The sequence below is a fragment of the Protopterus annectens genome, chromosome 10.part0, assembly GCF_019279795.1.
Source record: "Protopterus annectens isolate FY-2018-M chromosome 10.part0, PAN1.0, whole genome shotgun sequence".
Lineage (NCBI taxonomy): Eukaryota > Metazoa > Chordata > Ceratodontiformes > Protopteridae > Protopterus > Protopterus annectens.
In genome coordinates, this window is record NC_056744.1 from 444,558,393 (window position 1) to 444,585,789 (window position 27,397).

A 27,397-nucleotide genomic window follows, 5' to 3' on the forward strand; every position below is an offset into this window, starting at 1 on the left:
CTGTCTTTTCTCTTTGAGATAGCCCGGTGGCACACTTGGGTAAAGCCCTGGCTATGACCTAAATGACCCAGGATTGAACATCAGCTCAAATGGTGAAGGAGGCTACTGGAAAAAGCCAGCTCTGGCTCACTCAACCCTGAGGGAGGAAGCCCAGTTTTCTGAACTGCTGACATCCATCAGATGGACATCAGGAGCTAAGATGCATGCTGCCTTCAAGCAGTGATTGCTATAGGTAGAATCTGACATCTGGAGGTGCACATGGGACACTGGTTTGGTGATGTGAGAGCAGGTGTACATTATGTTGCCTGTGAGAAAGGACAAAAACCTCCACAATCTCTGCAGAGTACCTGCACTGATCTTCGTTAACCCTGCTGTGGCATAGTATATTGGGGAAAAAGGACGATGATTGGATTGCTGGAGGAAGTGCGCAGATGATTGATAAGGAGTAGAGAATAAGTTGTGGAGTAAAAATTACCCTTTCTATATGCTTTAAAGCTTTCCCCTTTGTCTTTCAGATGGTTGATGATTGGATGAAAAAGGAAGACCTCCTAAATCCAGATGTCAGATCAGTTTTTGTGACTTGTGGAGATTGGGACTTAAAAACAATGTAAGTTATTTTTTCACTAATAATTTATTTTATAGGCGGTCTTATAAAAAGAAATGTAGAAACAGGAGCTGTACTTTGGTCCCAAAATATGAAGCATAGGCATTTTGTTAACCATTTATTACTGGCCATTTTTCAAAAAGGCTGTGTCTGTTCTGCTGTTTTTCCCTTATTTTTAAGGGCTGCATCTCCAAAATGTTTTCACATATTTAAATAAAAGTTTGAAGGAATAATATATGAAATCTGTCTATAGACTTACAGAATTGTCCTCCTAACTTCACAGGGAAAGGAGCAGCTGCATCTTGAATTTGGGTGAAAATATTTTTTATTCTCTTTAATGTCACATTTTCAACCTTAACACGTATCATCATACTGAAATAACTTACTATGTTAAGTCCTGAAGGTTACAGCAATACTGCATTTTTAATAGCTTTATTTGTTGCTTTGAAGAGAGAAGGTAGGTATGGTGATAAACAAAGGAATGCAGAAGGTCAGATGGCAGTGGATTTTACGATAAGGATGAACATGGCTGTGGTGAATGCATATTTTAACAAGAGGGAGGAGCATAGGGTGACATACAAGAGTGGAGGAAGATGCACACAGGTGGATTATATCTTATGTAGGAGGGCCAGTTTGCAGGAGATCGGAGACTGTAAAGTGGTGACCGGAGAAAGTGTATTTAGGCAGCATAGGATAGTGGTTTGTAGGATGACGTTGGTTATCAAGAAGAGGAGGAGGAGTGTGAGGGCAGCACCAAGGATCAAGTGGTGGAAATTGAAAAAGGGTAATTGTGAGGAGTTCAGGGATGAGTTAAGGCAGGCACTGGGTGGCAGTGAAGAGTTACCAAATAGCTGAGTAACTACAGCAGAGCTAGTAAGGGAGACGGCTAGAAAGGTGCTTGGTATCACATCTGGACAGAGGAAGGACAACAAGGAGACATGGTGTTGGAATGAGGAAGTACAGGAGAGTATACAGAGAAAGAGGGTGGCAAAGAAGAAGTGGGATTGTCAAAGAGATGAAGAAAGTAGACAGAAGTATAAGGAGATGAGGTGCATGGCAAAGAGAGAGGTGGCTAAGGATAAGTCATATGAAGAGTTGTATGAAAGGTTGGACACTAAGGAGGGAGAAAAGGACCTGTACCGATTGGCTAGACAGAGGGACCGAGCTAGGAAAGATGTGCAGCAGGTAAAGGTGATAAAGGATAATGAGGGAAACATACTCACAAGCGAGGAGAGTGTGTTGAGGAGATGGAAAGAGTACTTTGAGGGGTTGATGAATGAAGAGAATGAGAGGGAGATGATGTAGGGATAGTGAATCATGAAGTACAATGGATTAGCAAGGAGGAAGTAAGGATAGCTATGAAGAGAATGAAGAATGGAAAGGCTGTTGGCCCAGATGACATACCTGTGGATGCATGGAGGTGTTTAGGTGAAATGGCAGTGGAGCTTTTAACCAGATTGTTTAATGAAATCTTGGAAAGTGAGAGGATGCCTGAGGAATGGAGAAAAAGTGTTTTGGTACCGATTTTTAAGAATAAGGGTGATGTGCAGAGCTGTAGTAACTACAGAGGGATTAAACTGATCAGTCACAGCATGAAGTTATGGGAAAGAGTAGTCGAAGCTAGGTTAAGAAGGGAGGTGATGATTAGCGATCAGCAGTATGGTTTCATGCCAGGAAAGAGCACTACAGATGCGATCTTTGCTCTGAGAGTGTTGATGGAGAAGTACAGAGAATGTCGGAAGGAGTTGCATTGTGTTTTTGTAGACTTAGAGAAAGCATATGACAGGGTGCCTAGAGAGGAGTTGTGGTATTGTATGAGGAAGTCAGGAGCATCAGAAAAGTATGCAAGAGTGTTACAGGATATGTACGAGGGTAGTGTGACAGCGGTGAGGTCTGCGGTGGGAGTGACGGATGCGTTTAAGGTGGAGGTGGGGTTACATCAAGGATCAGCTCTGAGCCCTTTCTTATTTGCAGTGGTGATGGACAGGTTGACGGACGAGATCAGACAGGAGTCCCCGTGGACTATGATGTTTGCAGATAACATTGTGATCTGTAGTGAGAGTAGGGAACAGGTGGAGGAGACCCTGGAGAGATGGAGATACGCTCCAGAGAGAAGAGGGAATGAAGGTCAGCAGGACTAACACAGAATATATGTGTGTGAATGAGAGGGAGGATAGAGGAATGGTGAGGATGCAAGGAGTAAAGGTGGCGAAGGTGGATGAGTTTAAATACTTGGGGTCATTAGTTCAGAGTAACGGTGAGTGTGGAAGAGAGGTGAAGAAGAGAGTATAGGCAGGATGGAGAGGGTGGAGAAGAGTGTCAGGAGTGATTTGTGACAGATGAGTACCTGTAAGAGTGAAAGGGAAGGTCTACAAGAGGGTAGTGAGACCAGCTATGTTATATGGGTTGGAGACAGTGGCATTGACAAAAAGGCAGGAGTTTGAGCTGGATGTGGCAGAATTAAAGATGTTAAGATTTGCACTGGGTGTGACGAGGGTGGACAGGATTAGGAATAAGTATATTAGATGGTCAGCCCGGGTTGGAAGGTTTGGAGACAAAGCCAGAGAGGCACGATTACGTTGGTTTGGACATGTGCTGAGGAGGGATGCTGAGTATATTGGGAAAAAGATGCTAAGGATGAAGCTACCAGGTAACAGGAAAAGAGGAAGGCCTAAGATAAGGTTTATGGATATGGTGAGAGAGGACATGCAGGTGGTTGGTGTGACAGAGCAAGATGCAGAGGACAGGAAGAAATGGAAACAGGTGATCTGCTGTGGAGACCCCTAACGGGAACAGCCGAAAGATGATGATGATTCGTCGCTTTGAAGAGAACCAGTAGTATGACTTTTATTTTATACTGAATGTTTTGTTAATGTTGCAGTTTGTCTTCTTCTGATGCCCATTCTAACCTTAATTTGACCCTGCCTACAAATGTTAGCATCTCTATATTCGTTTCAGTTTTCATTTTTAATCAAATTTTAGTAACCATCGAACAAGTAAATACAGATAAAAAGAGAAACAAGCATAACTGTTGCAGAGATATAAACATGCAACATAATACTATCCCAAATAATCAAAACACTCATAACGAATTACAAAACGTAGAACAATGTCATCTGTCTAGACTATGCCCATTGACTGTTCAGGAATCTTTCCTCAAATATCAGGCATTAAAGAGCCAAGGAAACTCCACACCTGAACGTACAACTTGAGGGAAGTTCCTCTCTGAACACTACTTCCTAGGTACCCATTACCATACAACAAAACAGAAGAGTAATATATCAATAATCAAAGTGGATTGTGTTGATGTCCTTCTATATCACTATTGCAGTATTCTTCACTTTAGGGATCTCCTGCCAAGGATAGTCCAGTGTTCAGCCAGTATACCAAAGCCTTTAAATCTTGTGCGCCTCGTACATCGTACATATGCTTCCTACACAGAATGTGGTGCATAAAGGTGACATATAGACACAGTTACCCAGAACTTCTTTGCTGTCAGTCTGAATGCCATCATCGATCTTCAGTCTGAATGCCCTTTGCTGTGTTGATACCTAGCCATCATATAAGTGCTCTATTGGAGTCTTTTTTCTTTCTTATAGTTGATGGTGGTTTCTTTTCGTTACCTGGAGTTCATGTCATCCAAGAAGGGAAAATATCAGTGTGGGAGGCAGATTCCATTAAGGATCATTACTAACATTCTTGCTATTGTTTGGTTCCTTCACACAGTCATACTTCCTGCAGTATTTGTAAATCATTTGTGCCTAAGTCTCTTAGACGCCGGTTGTTTTCCCTGGGCATTTATCTCAAGAAACAGTGGCTTAAACATTTGGCATTTTTAGGGATTCCTCAACCTCCTCGAGAGCAGCTTTCTCATTTCTCAGAGGTTCTTGGGTCTCTGGTAGACCAGGGAACTATTCATCCTGTCTCTCCTTCCCAAGTAGGAAGGGTATTTTACTCCACAGTGTTCCTTGTTCCTCAAAAGAAGGGTACTTGGAGGCCTATTCTGGATTTTTTCTTCCTCAACACTTTTCTCAAGGCTCCTTCTTTTTGGATGCTTTTTCTTCAAACCCTGCTTCCTGTATTGCTACCCCATGCTTTTCTGGTATTCTTGGATCTGAATGATACGTACCTTTATGTTCCTGTTCACTCTCTTTTCAGGAAGTTTTTGTGTTTCTCTGTTTCTTCCTCTTATTTTCAGTTCCCTGCTTATCCCTTTGGCCTTTCTACTGCTCCAAGGGTAGTCACAAAATGCCTGGCTCCTTTTATTGCCTTCTACAGGTTCCAAGGCATTCAGATTTTTCATTATTTAGACCACTGTTGATTCTGGCACCTTCGTCTAGTTGCCTGTTACAGGCTCTGAAGTTCACCATATCTCTTCTTCAAAGTCTGGGGTTCTCTGTCAGGATCATGTGTATCTGGGCTGCAGAATTCAGACAATGCAATGTTGGCCTCTCTTCCTCCTCTAAAGGATTTGTCAGCCTTTGTTCATTCTGTTCTTCCTCTGCCTGCCATTTCAGCCAAAAAGTTTCTTCAGGCCCTAGGATTTACGGCCTCTTATATTCCAGTGGTCTTTCATGCCAGACTGCATATGTTTATACTTCAGTGGTACCTCCATTCAGTTTGGCTTCAGCATTGCCACCCTCTGGATTTCAGAGTGCCTGTCCTTCCTTTTCTCAAGCAGGAATTTGAATGGTGGATTCAACAACCTACCCTCAACCCAGGCTTATCTTTTCAGCCTCTGGTTCCTTCTCAATAATTCTTCACTGATGCCTCAGACATGGGGAGGGGGCTTCCTGTGATAACCTGAAAGTTCAAAATCTTTGCCCCCTCCCCAGTCATTCAGAAGTCAGACTATATCATCATCAAAAAATGAGAGCTGTGATTCTGGCCCTTCAAACATTTTGCCCCATACTGTCTCCAGGCCCTCTGAATGTTTGCGCAGACAACACCACCTCATTGATGTGGCATGTTAACAAGCAGGGGAGCATAAGATCTTACTTTCTTTGCAGGCTGGCTCTTCAGGCTTGGGATCTGCCTATCAGTTATTAGCTAACTCTTCAACAGCAGTGTATATTCCTTCAGAGCACAATTTTGTGACAACTGTTTGAGTAGGTCCAAAACACAGGCTCACGAATGGATGCTTCACAGAAATGTGTTTCTGGACATAGTCAGTCAGTGAGGTGTTCCTCGGGTAGATTAATTTTGCCTCCCTTCTGAACAGGCAGCTCCATCTTTTCTGTTTTATGCAATCTGGCGTGGAAGACGGACACCCTTTCTTTTCATTGGAAGGGAATGTCTGTGCCTGCTCTTGTCTTACTCTTCTTTTAAGAGTCCTGCAGGAGATTCAGCTGGACCCCTTAAGATCTTGCTAGTGAGTCCCTTCTGACCAAGACAGCAGTGGTTCCCCCTCTTAATGCATCTGACCAGGGGCACAAGTTACCTCACCAGTTGGACCTCCTCATACAGGATAAGGGATGACTTATCTATTATCACTTGTCCAGTCTTCAACTGGCACTGTAAATGGTTTTACAGGGGGCAAGAAAAACCACAACCAGTAAGTCTTATATGTCCAAATGGAAAAGATTTTCTGTCTGTTGCTATGCTCATAGCCAGGAGATTTTCTTGTCTGGTGCCATGCTGATAGCTAGGACCCTTTTTTAGTTGAGGTCCATCTAGTTCTGTCCTATTTGTGTGAGTTGCACCAGCCTGGCTTGGCCTATTCTTCTGTGAAGGTGCATTTGTTAGCTGTGTCTGTCTATCTGCCCTTGAATCCTCCTTTGGCTTCTTGTTTTGAGGTCAAACAATTTCTTAAAGGTGTCTTGCATCTTGACCCCCAAAGGAAGACTCTTCCTCCTCCTTGGGATCTTAATTTTGTTTTTGCAAAATTGACTCGGGCTCCTTTTGAGCCTGCAGTCTCAGCTTCTCTGTAACACTTTGCCTGGAAGACTGTCTTGTTACTTGCTTTTACTTCGGTTCAGGGGGTTTCTGAGCTTCAGGCTCACATGGCCATTCCTTTCTTTTTGCTTTTTCACAGAGACGGGGTCTCTTTGTACTAATTTTTCTTTTATGCCGAAGGTTGTTAATGAATTATCCTTAAATGAAGCAGAACAGCTTCCTTCCTTTTTTCCTTTTCCACAGTCTGCTAGTGAGAGGATCCAGCATATCTTGAATTTTCAGACAACTTTGGTATTATTTAGATAAAACTAAGACCATTCATAAGTCTGAATAGCTTTTTGTTCTTTTCATCCCAGGACTTTGGGTTTAGCTATTTCCAAGCAAACCGTCATCTCTTCCTGAATATCTAAGAACATTTCCTTGTGTTATTCTTTTCATGGCAAGTGCTTCAGTTACAGCCCATTCCACTAGGGCTGTTGCCTCTTCTGGTGCTTTCTTCAAGGTTTTGAACACCAGTTCTATCTTTGAAGCTGATACTTTGTCCTCAGTGCATACCTTTACTAAGCATTATAAATTGGATATGGTTTCTAGGGGCAGAGCAGGTTTTGCTAGGGCCATCCTGCATGGATCTGTTAAGGGCTCTTACCAGCCTTCCACCTCCCACTCCTTTTTTGAGCTTTTGTACTCTCCCTAAGGTGAAGAAGACTGCAACAGTGATATAGAAGGACATAGTACAGTTGTGTAAACTCTTGCCATAACAATAGATGTCCTTTTCTTCACTGTTGCAGTATTCGGTCCCTCCTTATATCTGTCTTTTTTCTTTTGGGTTTTGATTTGGTTCCCCTCCTGGCCGAGAGTCCCCCTTTTCCATCTACATTTTCTCCTTTTGGATGTGAATGGCCTCCTTTTGTCCTACGGAGACTGTTCTTTACTGGGGCAATTCAATTCTGAGGAACTGCGTCAGTACATCATCTTTATACTGTATGTTTTGTGTGGGGAGCATGCATGTGACATACAGAGCATACAAGATCTAAAGGCTTTGGTACACTGACTGGACATTTCTTGGCAGGAGATCCCTAAGGTGAAGAATGCTGCATCACTGAAGAGAAGGACATCAACCGTTATGGTAAGATTTTACACAACTGTGCCTTCATTTTTTTCCTTGTGCTGCTTGCAGTTTTCATATAATTTTTTTTTTAGGAAAAGTGTAAGACACATGGACTTTCTGTATGGCGACCAACCAAAGAAGTGACATTTTGTTCTGTCTCTATCCCCTGTGCAGAAGAGAAAGTTTGACAAAAGTGAAGATAGTGCCCATTAGATTGTGTAAGCTAACATGTTAGGCTGAGGAAGCTATCTTGTCTGCATGATAAAAAAGAGAAGATTTGGAGTATTGTTCCAGTTGAGGAGTAAAAGAAGGCAGCTCTTGAAATTTGCCTGGAGTGTGTGTAAATACTTTTTTCAGATCTTGAAGACCATGGTAGCTAAAAGAATCTTCATATTAACAGCTTTACTGAGTCAATGGATGAGTCCAATTGCAAGGGCTTTATAAAATAGCAAATGGCTACTTTGTTGGCAATATCTCAGGCCAAAATTTGGGTTGATGGTCCCACAGGACTGCATGTTGACTGAGCAAATCAGGTATAAGGAGGGCTAGAACAAGTATTGTTCATTTTGAATCATATACAACAAAAGAAAGGATTTTAGCTGCAATTTGGAAACTGGGGCAATAAGTTATCTTTTATAGGAGTCCCTGTTTATATACATCAGGATTTTTCTCTGCAAAAGTTTTGTGGCTCACAACTTTGAAAATTGTCCCATTCCAATCATTTTTAGCAGAAGAGGAGGCTTTAGAGGGACTCTCCTAGAATATCTGGGATGAGATGGCCATCAGGGAAACTTGGGAACTAGCTGGGAAAGGGCAGAAGGTCTCCAAGGAGAGCAATAAGGATGATTAGTCCCCACATGTCCCAGTGGTATTGAACAGGCGCAGTTATGTGTTCTCCTTTTTTAACAACATCAACAGGCACAGGAAAAAACTTTATTTGGTTCATGAGGCTAGGAAATCAGTATGGGCACGACAGACAGAACTGAAGTTATTTTAAACTTGAGTTACTGGTGAAAGTTTTTTTGTTTGTTTTTTGACTGCTTAATTGTTGTCGAGATGTCAGCTGTTTGCATGTACAGTTTGGTTTTGGGGATAGTCTAACCTAATCAGGTGAGTGGGTGCCATTGAACGCATAATTTGAATAGCTAATTAGCTAGATCCCGGTCTTTGTGACAAACCCGGACTTACATATGTCAGTTGGGATTATTGAGAATTAACTAACTGTGGAGGAAGGGGGGTTGAGACTGGTGACTTAGAATGTAAATATTTTAAACCCCATAAAATGGGAATCAGTAATTACATACACTGCGAAGTAGTAGTGGATTGACATGGTAGGATTACAGGAGATGTATTTAAACAAAAAAGAACATGTCAATACTGGAAAACTAAGAAGACAATGAAACCAGTGGGAGAAGTAGCCAACTGCCAAAGAGATAGTGGGGAGTAGCATTTTTGTTCATTAAGTACATAGATTTTAGTCTGAGAAGTTTTCTTGTTGATGAAAAAGGATGCTATACTGCAACCAAAAGAACTTGAAAAAATGAGAGTGGTACAGTAGTGTCAGTTAATAAACCACCCAAAGCATATGTCATTTTTTTGTTAACATCCTTCCGCAAGTTGTGACATTTTGTGAGAATACTTTGGTTTTGTTAACGGAATGTGGTCACAAGAAGGCAGAATATAGATAAGGAAGTTAGAGCAGAGAGGGACAGCAAAGAATGTAAGCTTTTGCTATAATTCTGTAAGACAGTGTGCCTGATGGATATCTGGTTGTACACAATAATCTAGATGGGGAAAGGAGGTAGGCCTTTTACTCCTGGAAATATCATAATATGTAATCTAGATTAGACAGGTCCTGCATATCAGTGTAATCTTGTGGGGTTTGTAGGTTGGTTAGCATTGAGGCAAAGGATGTTTTCTGATCATGCATTGTTATTATAAATGAAGATCCTGGCGAAGCCTTAGGGGAAGTTGATGAAGTACTGGAAGTTTAACCAGTATTTGCTTGCTGGGTGAAAAGATAAGGAAGAGGTAGAAAGATAATTAGTTTGAACTGTTGGAGCAAGAGAATACAGTATCACCAGATGGATGGAAAGATTTCAAACTTGAATCAAGGCAGAGTGAAATTAAATACAGTAAAAAATATAAGACATGGTGAAGGCAATATTTGAGGAGATGCAAGGGCACTAAGATCCCTGTACAACAAACTGATGTTCATGGAGGAGGAAGCGAGTGCCTTTGTAGAGAACAGGAGGAAGTTACAGGCTGTAACAGATGAGAAGGTGAAATTCAAAAAGATAGACAGATGTATTTAATTCCCCCAGAGCTTGATGTGCTGTAGCACTGACGATGAGGTGACAGATCTGCATTCTGAGGATAGGTCAGGATGGTGCACCTGTAAGTGGATCTCTCATTAATTTTAGATGGCTTTAGAATGTTTTACCAAGAACTGCACTCAAGGAAGGTGGAGGCTGAAGTGCCAATAGAGGTCTGGAAATTAGGCAGAAGAAGCTTATAGCAGAGTGGTTTGTTATGATGAATCCCATCTTGATTGGGCATCAGCCACCTGAGTAATGGAAGCAGGGATTAATAACAATAATATTAAAGGAATGTAAGCAACCAGGCTTATCTGCTGTCAGCAGAACTAAAGTCAGTCATGACCAGAATTCTTTTATGGCTGCTTTAGCCAATAGATTGGCCAAGATTGTGCCTCAAGTGATTTGTGAGAATCACACTCGATTTATAGAAGAAAAAGCAATGGCAGGTATTATTTTAGTAACTCATATGGTGATACAGGCCACCTAGGAAGACAGGGATCTTAAGCCTCGACATGGTTAAAGCTTTTGATAGACTAAGATGGATTTTTTTATGAATTATTGGTGGCTTGGGGCTTCCAGATGAGTTTGTTTAACTCATTCATAGGCTCTTAACTTAGGCTATAACCTGAATAAAGTTTAAGCAGAAGCTCTGAGAAGGCTATATTTTCATAGGGAAACTAGGCAGGGCTGCTCATTGTCTTTCTTGATATTTCCAGTATATCTTGAACCTCTATCAAAGGACATCAGAGAGGCAGAGTTAGTAAGCAATTGATAGATGACATTTTAATCTACTTAGCTAATCAACATAGAGACATGCCAAAATTGTGGCAGATTTTGGTAATCTTTGGGCAAGTTTTGAGTTGCAGAATCAGCCTTAGTAAGGCTAAGGGTTTAGTGGCTAATTCTGATCCATCAAGAGAGTTACACTTGGCATAGCTAAGTATGTTGGGGAAATGACAAAATTAGGTATGTATGGTTTAACTTTTAGATCTAGTTTGGCTGTAGCCCTGCAGAGTATGTGTTAGGAGAAATTTAATTATACCAAGATGGATGATCTTAGGAATGGAACTAGAGCAGAGAAGTACAGTTATTAGAACTGTGAGTAATACCAAAACTACTTTATCCAGCTCAGGCATTTTGGTGGCTGCCTAGTATGAAGTTCCTGAAAATGCTGAACCAGGAAATGTCAAAGGTTCTGTAGGAAAGCCCCAAACCAATGGTATCTTGGGATCAGGTGACAATGCCTACCTATATGGGAGTATGGGGTCCCCAAAGTGAAGAAATACATGATGGTGGCTTGATGGGTCCTGAGGATGAGGTGCTTGAATACAGACTGTTGGGCAAAGTGGAAGAGAATGATATGAGAGGCCTTGGACAGGGTATTAGACGTGATGCAGCTGGAGAGATGTAAAAAAATGTCTAATCTCCAAAGGCTGATGAAGAGAAAAACAGGATAATTCTATTGTAAAGTAGTAGGGTAAGTTAAAATCTGGAGTTAGATATTGGTATCAGATAATCCAAATCCAAATAATATTTTAGTTAATTATTTATTGCATGGTGAAATGAGAAGAGTTAGGGAACAAAAGGAAAATGAAGGGGGAGTGGTAATGGTGTTACATTGCTTTAGATAGTAAGGCAAAGTGCTAGCAGTGGGTTTGTGCCCCTGAAAATAAATGGCTGGAAATAGTGAGGTGGGTAAAAGATAAGAAAAGAACAGTGGGAAGGGTGCTATCTGAATCTTATAAATGTTAAGCATTTTAAAGGAGAGACTAATAGACAAGGTGAATTGCCCTTGAGAAGTTATTAGATATGAGCATTACTTGGGAGGGTTGCAGGGCTCGCAATGTATGCTAACTCCAAAAGGTTTAGAATGCTTGTATGGAAATGCTTGTACAGATTTTTTTATACCTGATAGGCTTATGAAGATGTTTTCTGGCTTATTGATGCTTTTTTGACAGTGTGAAGAGGGATAGGTTGGAGCCCGGACGTCTACCTTCTGGAGCTGTGCAGAATTGCAGGAGCTTTAAGTTGTGTATCTAAGACATGATAAACAGGGTAATGGGGTAACATTTATTGCTTACCAGAGAGAGATTTTTTGAGAGCTAGTTAGTGATGTATCACCACATAGATTGCATTTGCTCTGAGTAATTCTGCTTATAGCTAAGAAAGCTATTACTAAGTAATGGAAGAAAAGAAAACCCACCAAGAATATTAAAGACAAGAAGACTCTAAATGACTTAATTGAAAAGGAGGACTCTCACGTTGGGTCTAAAAGAGGTAAATTGATGGTCAAATGGCTACCATGGTTTCATTATTTAGATGATGGCTATGGAGATAGTTTAGGCTGGGGATAATGATATAAGGGATAACTAATGGTATCCTAAGAGATGATAGTGAAGAATGCGTACTAGGAGGCCAGTCTCACCTCTTTTAGGGCAAGAGTAAATTTGCCTAAGGTCTACTGAAAAGGGATGTTGCCACTTTCAAGAGTCATGGAGGTTTGCTGTTTATATTTAACTGACATTGTTTTACTAATGTCAAGCTTTGTATATAGCTTAATTGGTTTTGTTGTTTTTTTTTTCTTTTGTTTGGGGTGGACATAATGGTTAATCTTGAATCTTGGGTTGTATGGTTTATTTGGAAAAATTAGTATATGAACTGGAAGACACAACAGTTTAGTGAATTTTAAATAAACATTCCCTGGTAATATTGCTGATGGTTCTGTGGTATTTATTTTCTAGCTCTTGAATTGTGAATTCAAAATTAACAGCTGCTGTTAACCATGTTATCAAGTTTTTTATGTATAGTACCGCTTTATTTTAATGAAGTTGTTTGGAAAAAAGTGAGTAAGACACTCAAATACTCACTTTTCTGTGGTACATAACATGAGTTAAACAGCAGTGATTGCAACTAGGCAACATCTCAAATGAGTTCATGTTTTTCTACAATTGTAATAATACCCATATGTTAACCAGGTTGACCCACTGGGCACACAGTTCCTTTTCAGAAGTGAACTGGGAACATTGTTTTGATAAGTGACTAGCTCAAGGTCACACAGTATGCAAATAAAGACTGAAGGAATCAAACCTGGTACCACAGGAACTATAGCTCACAGCCTTAGCCCTCTGCACTAGCTGCCATGTGTTTTTGACAGTTTAACACAAAGTATTACCTTGTCAAACAAGTACAGTAGGGAGTCGATTATCCAAGCAGTCAATTATCTGAATGCAGCCTTCCGAGGTTTTTGAGTAGGAAAAATCATAAAATCTGAATATGTAAACGTTATATGTATTCACTTGTTAATGGTTTTTGAGCTTGTAGCCTGTTCATGTGTGAAACATTTGCTTTATTGTTCACTGGATTCGCTCAGTGGTTGAAAAGTGTATTCCCTGTGTGCAGAAAAAAACAAGATTTTAGAATTTTTTTTTTATCTGGTTCAATGTATATTTGATTATCCGAACTACCCAAGTCCCAATTAGTTTGGATAATCGACTCTCTACTAGAAATATTTTTTTTACTTCTAATTTTACAAGAACACAAATGAAACAATTCAGACATATAGAGATTGTCTGCCAGAGCTAATATCAAACGTGTGTGTTATGAGCTGTATGGTTATAGAGGTCTACCAGTTGTACCTTGTAGTCAGTCTAGGACCATATGTCTGAAACAGTTTGAAATATTTAGCATATTTCTCAGAAATTGTGTCAGGACTTTCACCTGTAAGTGATGGTCTAAAATTTGCCAAAAGCCAATTTTAATTGTTAGCCAGCCTAGTGACATAGAGGGATAAAACCTTAACTATGACCCAGGTAACCAGAGTGTGATTAGTGGCATGGGTTGTTGGCAGGCTAGCAGGGGAGGATTAGGTTGCAGGTTCTGGTCAACTATATCTGCTGTAATGTGATGGAAGTCACATATAACATTGAAAGCAAGTCCGGCAGGAAGAGAATGCTCTGTGACTGTGCAAAAAGGTAATGGCAGCTCCCTGTCTTGCATGTGATCGAGCTCGCATGCATAGATTTGGGGAAGCATAGACAATACATGCTGTTATACAAGTTAGCATTTTACCACCAGGGGTGGGGCAAGAGATAAGACTACAAATGTCATGGGTGTGATCCTGGCAAGAACACACAGAATCTCCCTCATCTGCCCGAATGGTTGACCCCAGACAAGACTCCCTTGGCAGATCTGAAATGACAATGGTCACCACTGTGAAGGAATCTGGGATGATACGCGATTGGTAGGTTCAATGGCTTGCAGTCTGAGGAAGCAGAAATATGCAGGGAAAAATGCCAACAGTAGTTGTTAAAATGTAGCAGTTTCCACTGTGTCATGTAAAGCTAGTATTTCCAAAGGTTAGATTTTTAGAATAATGAGAATCACAACTGATAGAACATATTTTTCCAGCCATAATATTCTTAAGACATAAGTGTAATATATCATTGATTTTAAGATCAGCACTTAAATCAGGTGTTTGCTGGTCCTGAAGGTAAGAATTAGCAGTTTTCAAACAGGTTAATATGGCAGTAAGGAAAATTACAGTCTTGATAGAGATTCAACTTTTTTTTCAATGATGAATCCAAAAATAATTTACCTTTCATTTTATGTGATTGCATGATGGAAAAGAACAAGTGTAGATGTTTAAACATTGATCACTGTTACAGTAGTTTAAGCTATCCTACCCCGCTGCAACCAGATAGCTTCCAAAAGCTAACGACACCTTTCACACCCTCCAAATGTCAATAACTCCATAAAAAAGGAGTTGGAGAGTGAAATGCTTCTGGGCAATTTTTGCTCAGGAGGGAAGGAGGCAAGAACCCCGAAGAACAGTGTTAGTAAACAAGCAAAACATTAACTATATACAAAAAAGATGGACAGATCCACACCCTGGCAACACCAAAAATTTAAACAAGAGAAGGTTGGTCAGGGGGGGCTACTGGAACAGTGATCTATTAGAACATCTAATGTTATAGTAATTTTCACTTACATAATTGTACTGATCAAACATATATCACTGTTGCAGGGGCCTCAGCTCTACGGATAGATTATCATAGCTTAAGGAAAAGAGGGAGGATGCTAATAAAAGACTTCAGGATTCCCTGAAGAATGGTTCTACCAAAAGCTATCCTATGTGTGGAAAAAGAATCTAGTTTATAGTGCTTTATAAAATTCTCTACAGAGGACCATGTTGCTGCCTCTAAACTACATCTAGAGTCTACCCCTTTCCAGAATTCCACTGAAGAAAAAGCCTGTGTCAAATGGGCTATAATCCTACTTGAAAGTGGCTTATTATAATGAGTGTAGCAAAAGATGGTAGCATGAGACAACCACCTGAAAATGGTCTGTTTTGAAACTGGTTGTCCTTTCTTCTTACCTTCATTGGTGACAAACAGTTGATCGGTTTTCTTGAAAGTTCAAATTTTGTCAAGGTAGTATCCGAGCTGCCTGTGGACAGCTATAGTGTGAAGGATCCTTTCTCCTTTGTCATTGGAGTCGGGAAAGAACACTTCGAGAATAACAGCATAGCTTAAAGCACACTCTTAAGACCACTTTATGCATAAAGGTAGGATTTGTTCTGAAAGAAGCACTGTCCCTGTGGAAAACAATGAAGGGTTGACTCAACATTAGTGCTTGTAATGCAAATGTTCCACTAGCAGATGTTAGAACAATAAGTAAAATAGACTTCCAAGATAAGAACCTCATGAGCTAGTTAAAATGGAGACTGAATACGATTCTCAAGGGCAAAGTTCATATCCCAAGAAAGAGCCAAGCCATCTGTTTCTTAGGTGGATGAGTATGTAGCACCCCTTTCAAAAACTGTTTAATTTAAGCATTATTAGAAAGGAGCATCCAAAGGCAGACCAGCAGAAATGGCCAACAAATCTACCTTGATAGAAGAATATGAAAGGCCATTGGACAGTAACTTACGCAAATAATCAAGAACAGGGACAGCCAGGCCTGAAGAGGTTCCCAGTTCATTGAATGGCAACAACTAGAAAATCTTTTCCACATGACCCATATATGATTGCTTGTTAGCAGGTTTTATCTCCTACTTTAGTGCATCCTGCATATCCTTATAAAAATCCCTAAAAGGTATCAAAATGTTATCATCCAGGCAGTTAGTTGAAGAGGTTAAAGACTGGGTATATCAAACTCCCCATATCTTGTGTGAGTAATTCCATCTTGTGGGGAAGCTTGTGGTAATATCCATTGGCCAAATTGAAAAGAAGGGAGAATCACTGTTGCCTGAGCCAAAAGGGGGTCACCACCACAATTTCTGAAGAGTCCTTCTAGATCTTTAGAAGAACCCTGGATATCAGTGTAAAGGGTAGAAAAGCATACAGCAACACTCCTTTCCATGGGAATGAGAAAGTATCTGCCTTTTAGGCCTGTTTGTAAGTAGTCCTGGAGCAGAATTTCATTAGCTGTTTGTTCTGAAGGGAGGCAAATATATGTACTTCAGGTGTTCCCACAGTTGGATCAATTTTCATGAGACTCCAGGATGACGTTTTCATGCGAGGGGGTCTGTCCTGTTCCTACTGAGATTATCTTCAGCCAAGTTTTGTTGTGACTGAATGTATGAAGCCTTAAGAGTCAAACTGAGCTAAGTTCCTAACTCACAGGCTGTGATAGCAAAGTGTGTGTGTGTATGTGTGGGGTAAGATCTGGTACCCCACTGTTTGTGTATATATCACATGACTGAGATGTGTGTGAGCACACCTGCAGAGGTCGTAGGGACCAGAGATGATTTAAGGGGTTCAAATCATTGGTAACGGCCAACATCTCTCTGATATTTATATGCTTCTCACAGTCTGTATGCAGGATCCTAAAGAGCTTGCACTATTACCCCTTTTGAAACCATCTCCCCATGCTAAGTCTGACGTTCCTTTTGTGACTGACTGCAGGGGGTTTGGAATGGAGAATGGAAGACCTGGATTGCAAGCTATCTGGTCTACTCTCCATCTATTCTCCCTCTTTACAAATCTTAGACCTGGGATCAGTAAGGAGAAAGGGTATATATGCTGAGTCCAGACAGAGATGAGGTACCATTGTGCTTTCCTCAGGGGTTGTCTGGATAGGGGAAGCATAAGAGTCATTGATGCTACTCCAGAATTGTGAGAAATACCCTTGCAGATGCATAACTTTGACTGGGGAAACGCAGGAGGAATTTCTGAAACAAGTCTACTTTGTCTGGAGAAAGAAAGGCTCTTCCTAATGCAGAAGACCTCTGAAACATTATTTGAAAACCCAGAATGAGTAGAAGTTCCTGAACTGTTGCTAAAGACTTTTGTCAGCTGAAAAAAGAGTTTGATGAGATAAGACAATTGCACAACTAAGGAAAAATGTGAATGCCTTGATGTCTACAGTAATTTGTGTCTGGAGCAAGTCATTTTGTAATTGCCTTTGGTGCTCTGGACAGTCCAAAGGGTATAACATAAAACTGATAATGTAAGCCAGATACAGCAAATCTTAAGAAGCACGTGAAATGCTGTGCAATGGAGAAGTGATAGGCATCATTTAGATCCAGCTTGACCATGAAAGATAGAGAGGAATTTGGAGATGCAAGAGATGGAATAGATAAAATCCTGATCTTTGAAATCTCGTAAAAAGGTTTAGAAGAGAAAGATCTAGTACAGGCCCTAGCTGATCTGGGAACTAGATTTTTTTTTTTTGTTTTAGAAAAATTCTTGAATAAACACCTTTCCTTAGAGATTGGAGGGCATGGGTTCTGTGACACCCTGAGACATAACACATTGTAGGGTGGGAGGAAATAGAAATCTGGTTACCTGGGTAAGAGGAATTCCCATTGCCAAGTGAATCCCTACTGAATTACCCACAGAACCCAGCTGTAGGAGACAAGCTGATGCCACATAAGGAGGTGAAGTCTCTCAGACATGGAAAGTTTGCTAGGGTAGAGGAGGGGGAAGAGCCTGAACAGGCTGATGGTCATGCAGACTGAGAGGATTGTCCTCGAGTATTAGAGAGTTTTTGTTTCTTTTCACAAACTATTTGTCGTTGCTTTTTAAAACCTTGTTTGCTGTCTCCTTGCTGATTAAATTGTTTATTTAAGCAATTTGCTGAGGCGAAGGAGAAATTACTATTTCTGAAAAAGCAGGGTTGAAAAATCCAAGACATGCTTTGAATAAGCTTTTCCCTTTCATCACACCTTTGACACCTCAGCTGAAAAATGGCCAAACAGAATATGTTTATCCAAAGGAGAATTTAAAAACTCTAGTAAAATATCATCAGGAGGATTTTGACAATGTCACTAAGTACATCTCCTTAAAACGACTCAGAAATAGCAGCTCTGGAGGAAGAATCAGCAGCATCACAGGCACACTTTAAAATATGTTTAGTGACATGAGCAACAGCTGTCACGGAAGCATTTAATGAGCTATTTACCTCATAAGAAGGAATGTTAGCCATCAATTTCTGTATGTTCTGAAAAGATAGCAATGAAAACTTTAACATATGAGCTTGATATTTTAAAATTCTGAAAGTTGAAGCAGTAAAAGAATACATTTTTCCACAATTTAATCATTGCTTTCCCATTCTTATTAGTGGGAATGGGGTTAGGCAGGTATGATATCTCAGTTCAAGAAGGTTATTGTTCCGCTGTATTCGGCATTCATAAAACCTTTCACTGAGTACTGTGCCCCCTTTGGTATGTACTTAATCAAGCACATCCAACAATTGGAACGTCCAAAGAGGTTCCTCACTAAAAGAATACATGGGGTAAGTAACATGTCCTATGCAGACCACCTAAGGGCCTTATCCCTGTATTCTGTCTCCTACAGGCTGTTGAAGGGAGATCTATACCTGGCATGCAAGGCATTAGACCCCAACCTGATTGACCTCCTGTATATCCGCAGAACTTAATCACAGTACTTAAACTTTGCCTGTGATATAAATAGGACCTGCTGGAGAGATAGTTATGCATTCCAGAGATTAGCCCTTCTCTGGACAAGGCTCCCCATCCATGTGAAGCAGAGTTCTTCCTTAATCCAATTCAAGTTTAACTTGGACAGTTGGATGGGGAATAGGAAATTCATCCCTGGTTTGGCACACATGTCTCTAATGGACACAGGCAGTCTGTAAATGTTTCATCTCCTGGGCCCCTGCTTGTAAATGTTTCATCTCCCAGCCCCTGCTTACACTTATCTAGGGTACCATAAATTGTCAGAGATTTGGGATGCATTGATAGGCTTAAAATGGCCCTTGGGGTTGTTAGCCTACTGCACACCCATGAATCTATGAACCTAAGCAGTCATAACCTGTTTAGCAGAAGCCTATTTGGATAGCAATACCTGCTGTATGTGCTTTAGGATTAGAAAATGTGCTTGTTTATCTGGAGTACCTTTTCTAATTTTGTCAAATTTCCTGGAAGGAGGCTGACTTGAGGAAGAATGTAAGGAACCCAGTGTAATGGCTGCTTGTTCCAAAGAGAGTGGATTTTGTGACCCTCCTGGCCCAGACTAAGATTGCTGGATAAAAAACACTGTTATATTGTTTATCATTGCAACTGAGGCCTTAAAGAAGCTAACAACCTTCTAGAGGCCTGCAGAACACCTCTTGCAGCAAGAGTCATGGTACATGACTGCTTTGGGGTGTAAAGTTATGCATGCTCAGCATTCTTGTTCGTGACACTTAGCTACCAGGCATCCATGCTAGGAGTCCAATGCAGCATTGGAGCTGTTGCACTACTGTAATGTCAGATTAATGGGAGAAGGTGTCTTACCCAGAGCTCTGTAAAAAATACTAATCATTCAGACACCTACCCTAAGTAATCTGTTCACCTGCTTAACCCATGGTGCGACTGATGAGGCAGTAAGGACAGCAAGCTCTAGAGTTACTATATGCCGTCATGTCTTGCTTTCTTTAGACTTCTAAGAGAATTTCATGGTGACCTTCTTAAACACCTATTTCAATACATCTAACCACATCATAAAACAAAACTGACTGCAGGACAGCAAAAATGAGGGTGGAACACAGATTTTTTTTTTTTTTTTTTTTAGCATTAAATATATGACTTCTCATTGCCTCTTTTCAAGGGCACAGACTTGGTGGAAGTTGTTCAAATGTGGCCAACAAAATAATCAGTAACTGAGAAGGAACCAGCACAAGTCAGTTGGTGATGTCCATGGCAGATGCACCAAATTGACAGAATCTATTGCCGTGTGCAGGGATTTGGCAGCCTGAATGGTAACAGCAGTCTCCCTGAGGCCTTGTCGGATTGCTTCACTCTGGAATTAGTCGGGCCATCTGTCACTCCACTTGTCCATCTGGCAGACTATCACACATGACAGTTGGATTCTGTACATAATGTCCAGTGACCAAGTAAAACCTTTCCTTGTCCTTCACTTGCTGCATTCCCTTCCATTTTCCAGCATCCCACTGCCTTCATCAAAATAAGAACTGTCCAAGAGGTCCAACCAGATCAGTCAGGTCTGGCTGCTACTTCAGTTTTTTTAAGTGTCAAAAATGACCAAGAATCCTATGACCTTTCTAATCTTAAGCATCCTAACTTTGTGTCAGAAAGAAAATTCTGGATAGTTATCATGTGATTAGTTCTCCCTTGCTTGTTAGAGTGATTGTGCTTGTTGGACCTCTTGTACCTGCATACAAAGATTGCCAGGGAGTCGAGGAGATTCCTAGTTTTCAAGGTAGGAGCCATTAATTTCCAGTTCCAGGTTGTTCTACCTGGACTAAATCTAGGACAGGGATCATCTGTGCCTTTTTGACAGGCATGCTGCTCTCTTCTACTATGATGTCTTTAGCCTCTTAACTATGAGGACTACCAACCCTGGTACTCTTTCCTGTTTTCATGAGTGCAGCAACAATACAAGGAGCATACTATAGTTGTGTGGTCAATTTATCATAATTGTAGATGTTTGAATGTGGTCACTTCTGCAGTCCAGTTTCTCATCCACTATCTCCTCTGAAAATGAGAATCCTTAGGTCCACCGCCATTCTTCTACTTTTTTGTGAGTATTACCAAAACTAAAGTGCTGGTGTTTCTATCAAGACTTCCAGGGTAGTCTTGTAGAGTGAGATTTATGAGATCAGAGTGAGACAAACCCAAAGAGCATGTTTAGATGATACCCTTTATTTATTGACAAGAGATAAGTACATTGGGAATGTCAAGGCTGATACTGATCTGCACCAATAGTGGAAGTATTTGCCCTGTTGAATATGCTACTTCAACACTTACATTGGAAGAACCACTGGTTATGTTCATTATCACGCATACATTTTCTTTTTTTTTTTTTCAGCATAACATGCTGAATATTTTGGATGCAGTTCTTTAGAGATGCATTTGTAAAAGTACAAATTTTTGTGAATTGTTTACAGTATTTTTGCTACACTGCAGAATGATTAGCCTCCATCTCCTTTAGCTGATTTTAAATATTTTGTCTTGCAGTTAGTGCAGAGGACTGAAGCTCTGAGCTGTTTATACGATGCTACCTGTGCCCCTGGTATAAGGTTTGATTCCTTCTACCTGTATTTGTTTTCTCTGAGACTCTGAACAAGTCACTTAACCAGATAGTGCTCCTGTGTCATCTCTGAAAGGGACAGATGCGTGCAGTGGGCTTACCCAGTCAACAAATGTAGAGTGCAGCATAATAGTGGCAAAGCTTTGTAAAATCGTTTGTCTGTTTAATGAAGTCATATACCTTTGTACTTGTAAGTTTCTTGTTTCAACGCAGATTTCAGTTTCACACTGTGCAGTATCTCACAGCTATGAAAATAACTTTAAAAGCTGTTTTAGTGTTAAGCATGTTTCCATATTCTTCCTGAAGCTTGCAGATGAGTACAGATAGTTTTACAGCCTAGCAGATCTTCCATTGAAAGTTAGCAACCCTCTTTAAGCGTTACTGTTTGTGTTATACAAAGAACACACAAGCCATAGCTTCGTTATCACAGTGATTGCTACAGCAGCCCTAGAATGGCAGCTTCTTTAGCACAATTCTGATTTCACATTCAGGTAACATATCACTGAGAGTTATTTATTTTATTTACTATTTTAGACAGTTAAATGAAGTATCCCTCTTTTAAGGCAACACAGACTATGCGCATTCCATCAGTTTAGAGCTTGCATACATGCCCTCATTTAATGACCCTTGCACTCTGTCACATTTCCTTTCTTCCAGCTCAAGTCTAGGTGGTGGGGTGTCCAGAGAAGCAAAGGCATGGGGGGGTGACAGTTCATCTGCATTTCCATGCTTCACTTCTTGTCTGTATCCAGTAAGGCTGAAGAACCAGTGGATAACCCCTAGGGTTCTTTTCCTATTATACATCATGAGCCGTGATCCATGACTAGTTTAAATTTGTCTGCCCATTAAGTAGTAACATAGTTGATACTGCCCACTTAATAGCCAAGCAGTTTTTTTTCCACATCAGCATGCATTATTTCTTACAAACTGAAGTTCCTGCTTAAATAGTAAGTGGAGTATTATTCATCTTGTACTTCTTATGACAACATAGCCCCTATCCCAACATCAGAGACAACAGCCTGCATAGTAAAGTTATTAGTGATATCAGGGGGAGTTAGTACAGACTATGCACAGGGAGAATTTTTTCAAACTTGTAAATACCGTGTCACTTTCCTTGGACTGGCTAAATATCATAGTGGCCCTTGCCTTAGTCAAACTGGTCAGTGGCTATTATATAGTGGCGAAGTAAGGTGTGAATATTCCTATAATAACTAAACAATATCAGAAAAGCCCTTCCCTGCTTCTTTGTGCAGATGGATATTGTTTATTTCTTATAGCCTCTACCCTCCAACAATAAGGCTTCACCAGACCACGTCCATTTTAATTACCTTGGTACCTAGCTTACTCAACAGTGAATGTACATTTGGAAGGTTTGGCCATTAGGCTTGCTGAGCAACTTGAATACAGAATTGCCTGTGCTCAGGGTAGAGTAAAACTTCCAGTCATTACTGTACATTGTTACATCATCCAAATAAGCAGAAGCAAATTGGGGTATAGTTATTTTTAGATTGTCATTTTCTGAAATGTGAGTGGGGTAGCAGGGCCTCAACCCAAAAGTCATTACTTCATATTGAAGTCTGTCATCTTAGCATAATGAAATGCATTTTCTGTTTGGCCTGTTCTGTCAGAGGAGTTTGCCATAACCTTTTGGTAAGCTTATCCTGGTAAGGTAATGTGCCTTTCTAAACATGTCTTGCACCTTGTATGTCCTAGCCATGGCTAAGGCATCACATTTGGAAACCTCATTACAATCAAACATCACATAAATAAATAAATACAATTGATGTAAATCATTACAGAGTCAGATACTACCTTCTGGTTTTGGCACCAATACCACATGGTTATTCCATACCCTTTGAGATTCTTCATTAACCCTCAACTCCAACTTTTTGGGTATTTTCTTACTTATAGCTTCTTTTTGTCCTTTAAGGATCATGTAAGGCTTTAGCTTGAACTTTTCTCCTTGCTTTATCCTAACTGTGTTATTCTTAACTGAGGTGGTTAATTCTGGGACAAGATAGAAAATATCTTTGTTCTTTAACACAGACCTGTTCACTTCTTTTTTTTTTTTTTTTGAGGGATTGACAAGGTTTTGGCTAGCTGTATCTTAGAATTAGGTTGTATGATTAGGGGACAGCCTGGCACTGGAGAAGCCGGATCTGTGACTGCCCATTGAATGGAAAAATCATCGAACAGCATATCTCGTTGAACATGCTGTTCATCGAGTCGTTCAGCTAAGATCACATTATGGTAGGGATAAGGAAATTTGCCCTTTTCCCACTATAGTGCGATCTAGGAGTTGGCATATATAATTAGCTGGGGGAGGAGGTTTCAGTGAACGGCATTTACGATGTAATGCTGTTTGTTGATTTTTCCATTGGATGTCCAAACATAAACCTCTAGAAGACACCAGACACCTCTTTGTCTTTCCATGGTTTTGATACATTGGTATGATATATTTTCTGTAATTTGCTTTTGTTCTGCTGTCAGAACTTGTAGTTTATTCCTCCATTTTTTTAATTTTGTTTCATGTGGCCCATGCCAATTGGAAATTAATATGCCCTCCACAGTGAGAGTAAAAATGAATACTTTGCCATCTGAATGGCATGCGTGTACGATAGCTTCCTAATTATAGCTGTACCTGGAGTCTGTGTCATATATTCCCACACTGTTGATATTACAGCTGTTTGTTCCTGCATTTGTTTATGTGCCCCGTTACACTTCTGTAAGGGTTATCTTCCTGTTCCCATGTTTCTTTTGATAAGTCTTATAAACCATTGGGGTGTCTTTCCTAAACTAGCTCAAATGGCGTGAAACCAGTGTAAGGCTGGGTTACCTCTCTGATGGAAAGCATCATACAGGGTAACGTGTCTCAGCGTTTTCCTTCCTAACCAATTGTCTTCCACAAAATTATGTTCAAAATGCTGCACCAAATTATCTGCTTGGGGTGGTGTATGGATTTTTATGCCTTTTAGTCTGTAACATTTAGCTGAGTTCCTTCATGACCTTTGACAGTTCCTTATTTACCATCATCCAGTAGAACATAATATTGTAACTGTCTTGCAGCAGGCTTGGCAGAGGTTCTACACAGTGTCATAGCCTCAGGATAAGAGTTGACATACTCTAATACAGTACAGTATGTTTACGCAAACTAGAAATTTTGACTAATGGTTCTACAAATCCTTGACAGTCCTCTTGGAGACAGAACATCAGTTATTTGATGGTGGTGCTAAAAGGCAATAGAAAGATTTATGTGAAGGAGCTTTTTTTTCCTTTCCTCAAAAAACAAGATCAATTTTTGCTTAAAATGGGAAAGGATGAAGGGCTTAATTTGGCAAAACAGTATCTCTTTTTGTGACCTGCACCTTATCTCTGCTTTCTCTTAATCCAGGATCCTGGCACTGTTTATTCTTATAATTCTTATTAATACTGTTTAAATCTTTTGGGTCCTTGTACTTGTTCTTATCTTGAGTCTCAAATTCATTCTGATTTGAATTATTCCCAGCTAGTGTGATTGGTGTAGTTCTGTCTTTGTCATACTAGCTGTCCAGCTAGTCTATTTCAGAGATCAGTAGGCTTTCTTCACCATTCACCCCACCTCTGCATGTACTTGTGATACATCCTTCTTGTATGTTAACAAATCAAGGAAGTGCAGAAAGTCTTTCCTGTTTCCCAAAAATGCCTTCATACATCATCATTCTCTTTTGGATTTTCCCGTTAGGGGTCGCCACAGCGGATCATCTCTTTCCATTTCTTCCTATCCTCTGCATCTTGCTCTGTCACAACAACCGCCTGCATGTCCTCTCTCACCACGTCCATAAACCTTATCTTAGGCCTTCCTCTATTCCTCTTACCTGGCAGCTCCATCCTTAGCATCTTTTTCCCAATATACCCATCATCCCTCCTCAGCACATGTCCAAACCAACGCAATCTCGTCTCTCTTGCTTTGTCTCCAAACTGTCCAACATGAGCTGACCCTCTAATATACCGATTCCTAATCCTATCCATCCTAGTCACACCGATTGCAAATCTTAACATCTTTAACTCTGCCACATCCAGCTCTGACTCCTGCCTTTTTGTCAATGCCACTGTCTCCAACCCATATAACATAGCTGGTCTCACTGCACTCTTGTAGACCTTCCCTTTCACTCTTACTGATACCCGTCTGTCACAAATCACTCCTGACACTCTTCTCCACCCATTCCACCCTGCCTGTACCCTCTTCTTCACCTCTCTTCCACATTCACCATTACTCTGAACTGTTGATCCCAAGTACTTAAACTCGTCCACCTTTACCAACTCTACTCCCTGCATCCTCACCATTCCTCTAACCTCCCTCTCATTTACACACATATATTCTGTCTTAGCCCTGCTGACTCTCATTCCTCTGCTCTCTAGAGCATATCTCCACCTCTCCAGAGTCTCCTCAACCTGATTCCTACTCTCTCTACAGATCACAATGTCATCTGCAAACATCATAGTCCACGGGGCCTCCTGTCTGATCTCATCTGTCAACCTGTCCATCACCACTGCAAATAAGAAAGGACTCAGAGCTTCATACATAAAGTTGGATATTACCTCAGTACCATGTTTAGTGTATCTAGAGGAGTACAAAACACTTTAGCCACATGAAAGTCCTATCTATACCCACACTGACACATATAATACCCTTTTTCCCCATCTGTATTTATTTTACTCTTATCCACTGAAAAACTTTTTTGTTAATGTTACCATACTTTTAGAATTAGCAGTGCTTGTACTTGTTTGCCATCTACTTCTATGTCATATTTTTGGGCTTTACTTGAATGCTGCTAATACTACATGATTATTTGGTACTGTTTACAAACATCAAATGTGTCCCCCTACAGGAGCATGCATCACATTGCGTAGTGTCATAATTAGTGGAATCGTTTTATTTTTGTACCCAAACTGAGATAATTTAAAACACTTCAGATTGTCCAACTGAGTTTTAGACCCATCAGCAATTGTGTGTGTTACCTGGCATTGCATTTGTGGCCCAGGAATGACAAAACATCTGTTTTTCTTTTTCCTTACACCTTATAGCAATCTTACCAGTATCAGATTCCCTTTTGGAGTACTGTTGACTTGAACATTCATCTGTAATTTATGATGGGTCATCTGATACCACATACTGTTCACCCAGCTGTACCTGCTGTTCTGCAGAAACTTGCTTACTTTAGCTTATGAAATTGCCAATGGAGAAAGGTAAACTCCTTGAAAGTAACCCATCACAGTATATACTGCAAATCAGGAGTCATTAGTCCTCCACCGATATAAGCCACTTCTATGCCATATGGGTCAAATCAAACACTGGGGAACATGCAAATCTGTCAGGGATGTAGGTGTAAACATAGAATCTTTGTGCACAGAGTCTAGAAGTGACCTGTGAATGTGCAAGAATTTCTGTCAGATTCATATAGTCCTTGGCATTTGTACCTTCCAGGCCAGAAATAAGCTTTCTGGGTCTCTCCAGTCAAGAATGATACTTTCTGCCTAGCCAACTCAGCAGTGAATTTTCCCTGTCTCTTAACAGTCTGTTCAGACATCATAAATATGCTTCATTGTCATTCCTGGGGCACCTTACTTGGACTAAGCAGTTTGCTGTTATCACTTATGATCAAGGGGTGGGGCCCTTCTTGGTTGTACCCTAGTTGTTTAGACAAGGTGTAGACAACTTTGAATAGGGTTGTATGATGCATTATTGCTCTTTTTTAATATAATCTCCATGTTTTTTCTGCTGAATTGATGAGAGAATACTGAAATGTTCTTTGTGGTTGTGAAGCATTTTATTTTTATTTTATTTTATTTTACATTTGTTAACTTGGCTTGCAAAACTTATTTTCTTTCCTATTAGAGCATGGTTAGCTTCTTGCTGCAGTCTACTTAACAGATTAGGCCATGGCTATAATATGGCTCTTAGAAAATAAGAAGTTATGTACTCACCAACGTTCCATTT

At 40.4% G+C, this 27,397-nt stretch overlaps 1 protein-coding gene across 1 annotated transcript in view; it reads left to right on the forward strand.

Annotated features, from left to right (window-relative positions):
• ERI3 (ERI1 exoribonuclease family member 3) overlaps positions 1 to 27,397 on the forward strand; it is a 3,093,638-nt gene that overhangs the window by 1,112,017 nt on the left and 1,954,224 nt on the right. Inside the window, exon 4 of the mRNA XM_044085355.1 lies at positions 516 to 607. Coding sequence (XP_043941290.1) covers positions 516 to 607 — 92 coding nt within the window. The remainder of the gene's footprint in view (positions 1 to 515; positions 608 to 27,397) is intronic.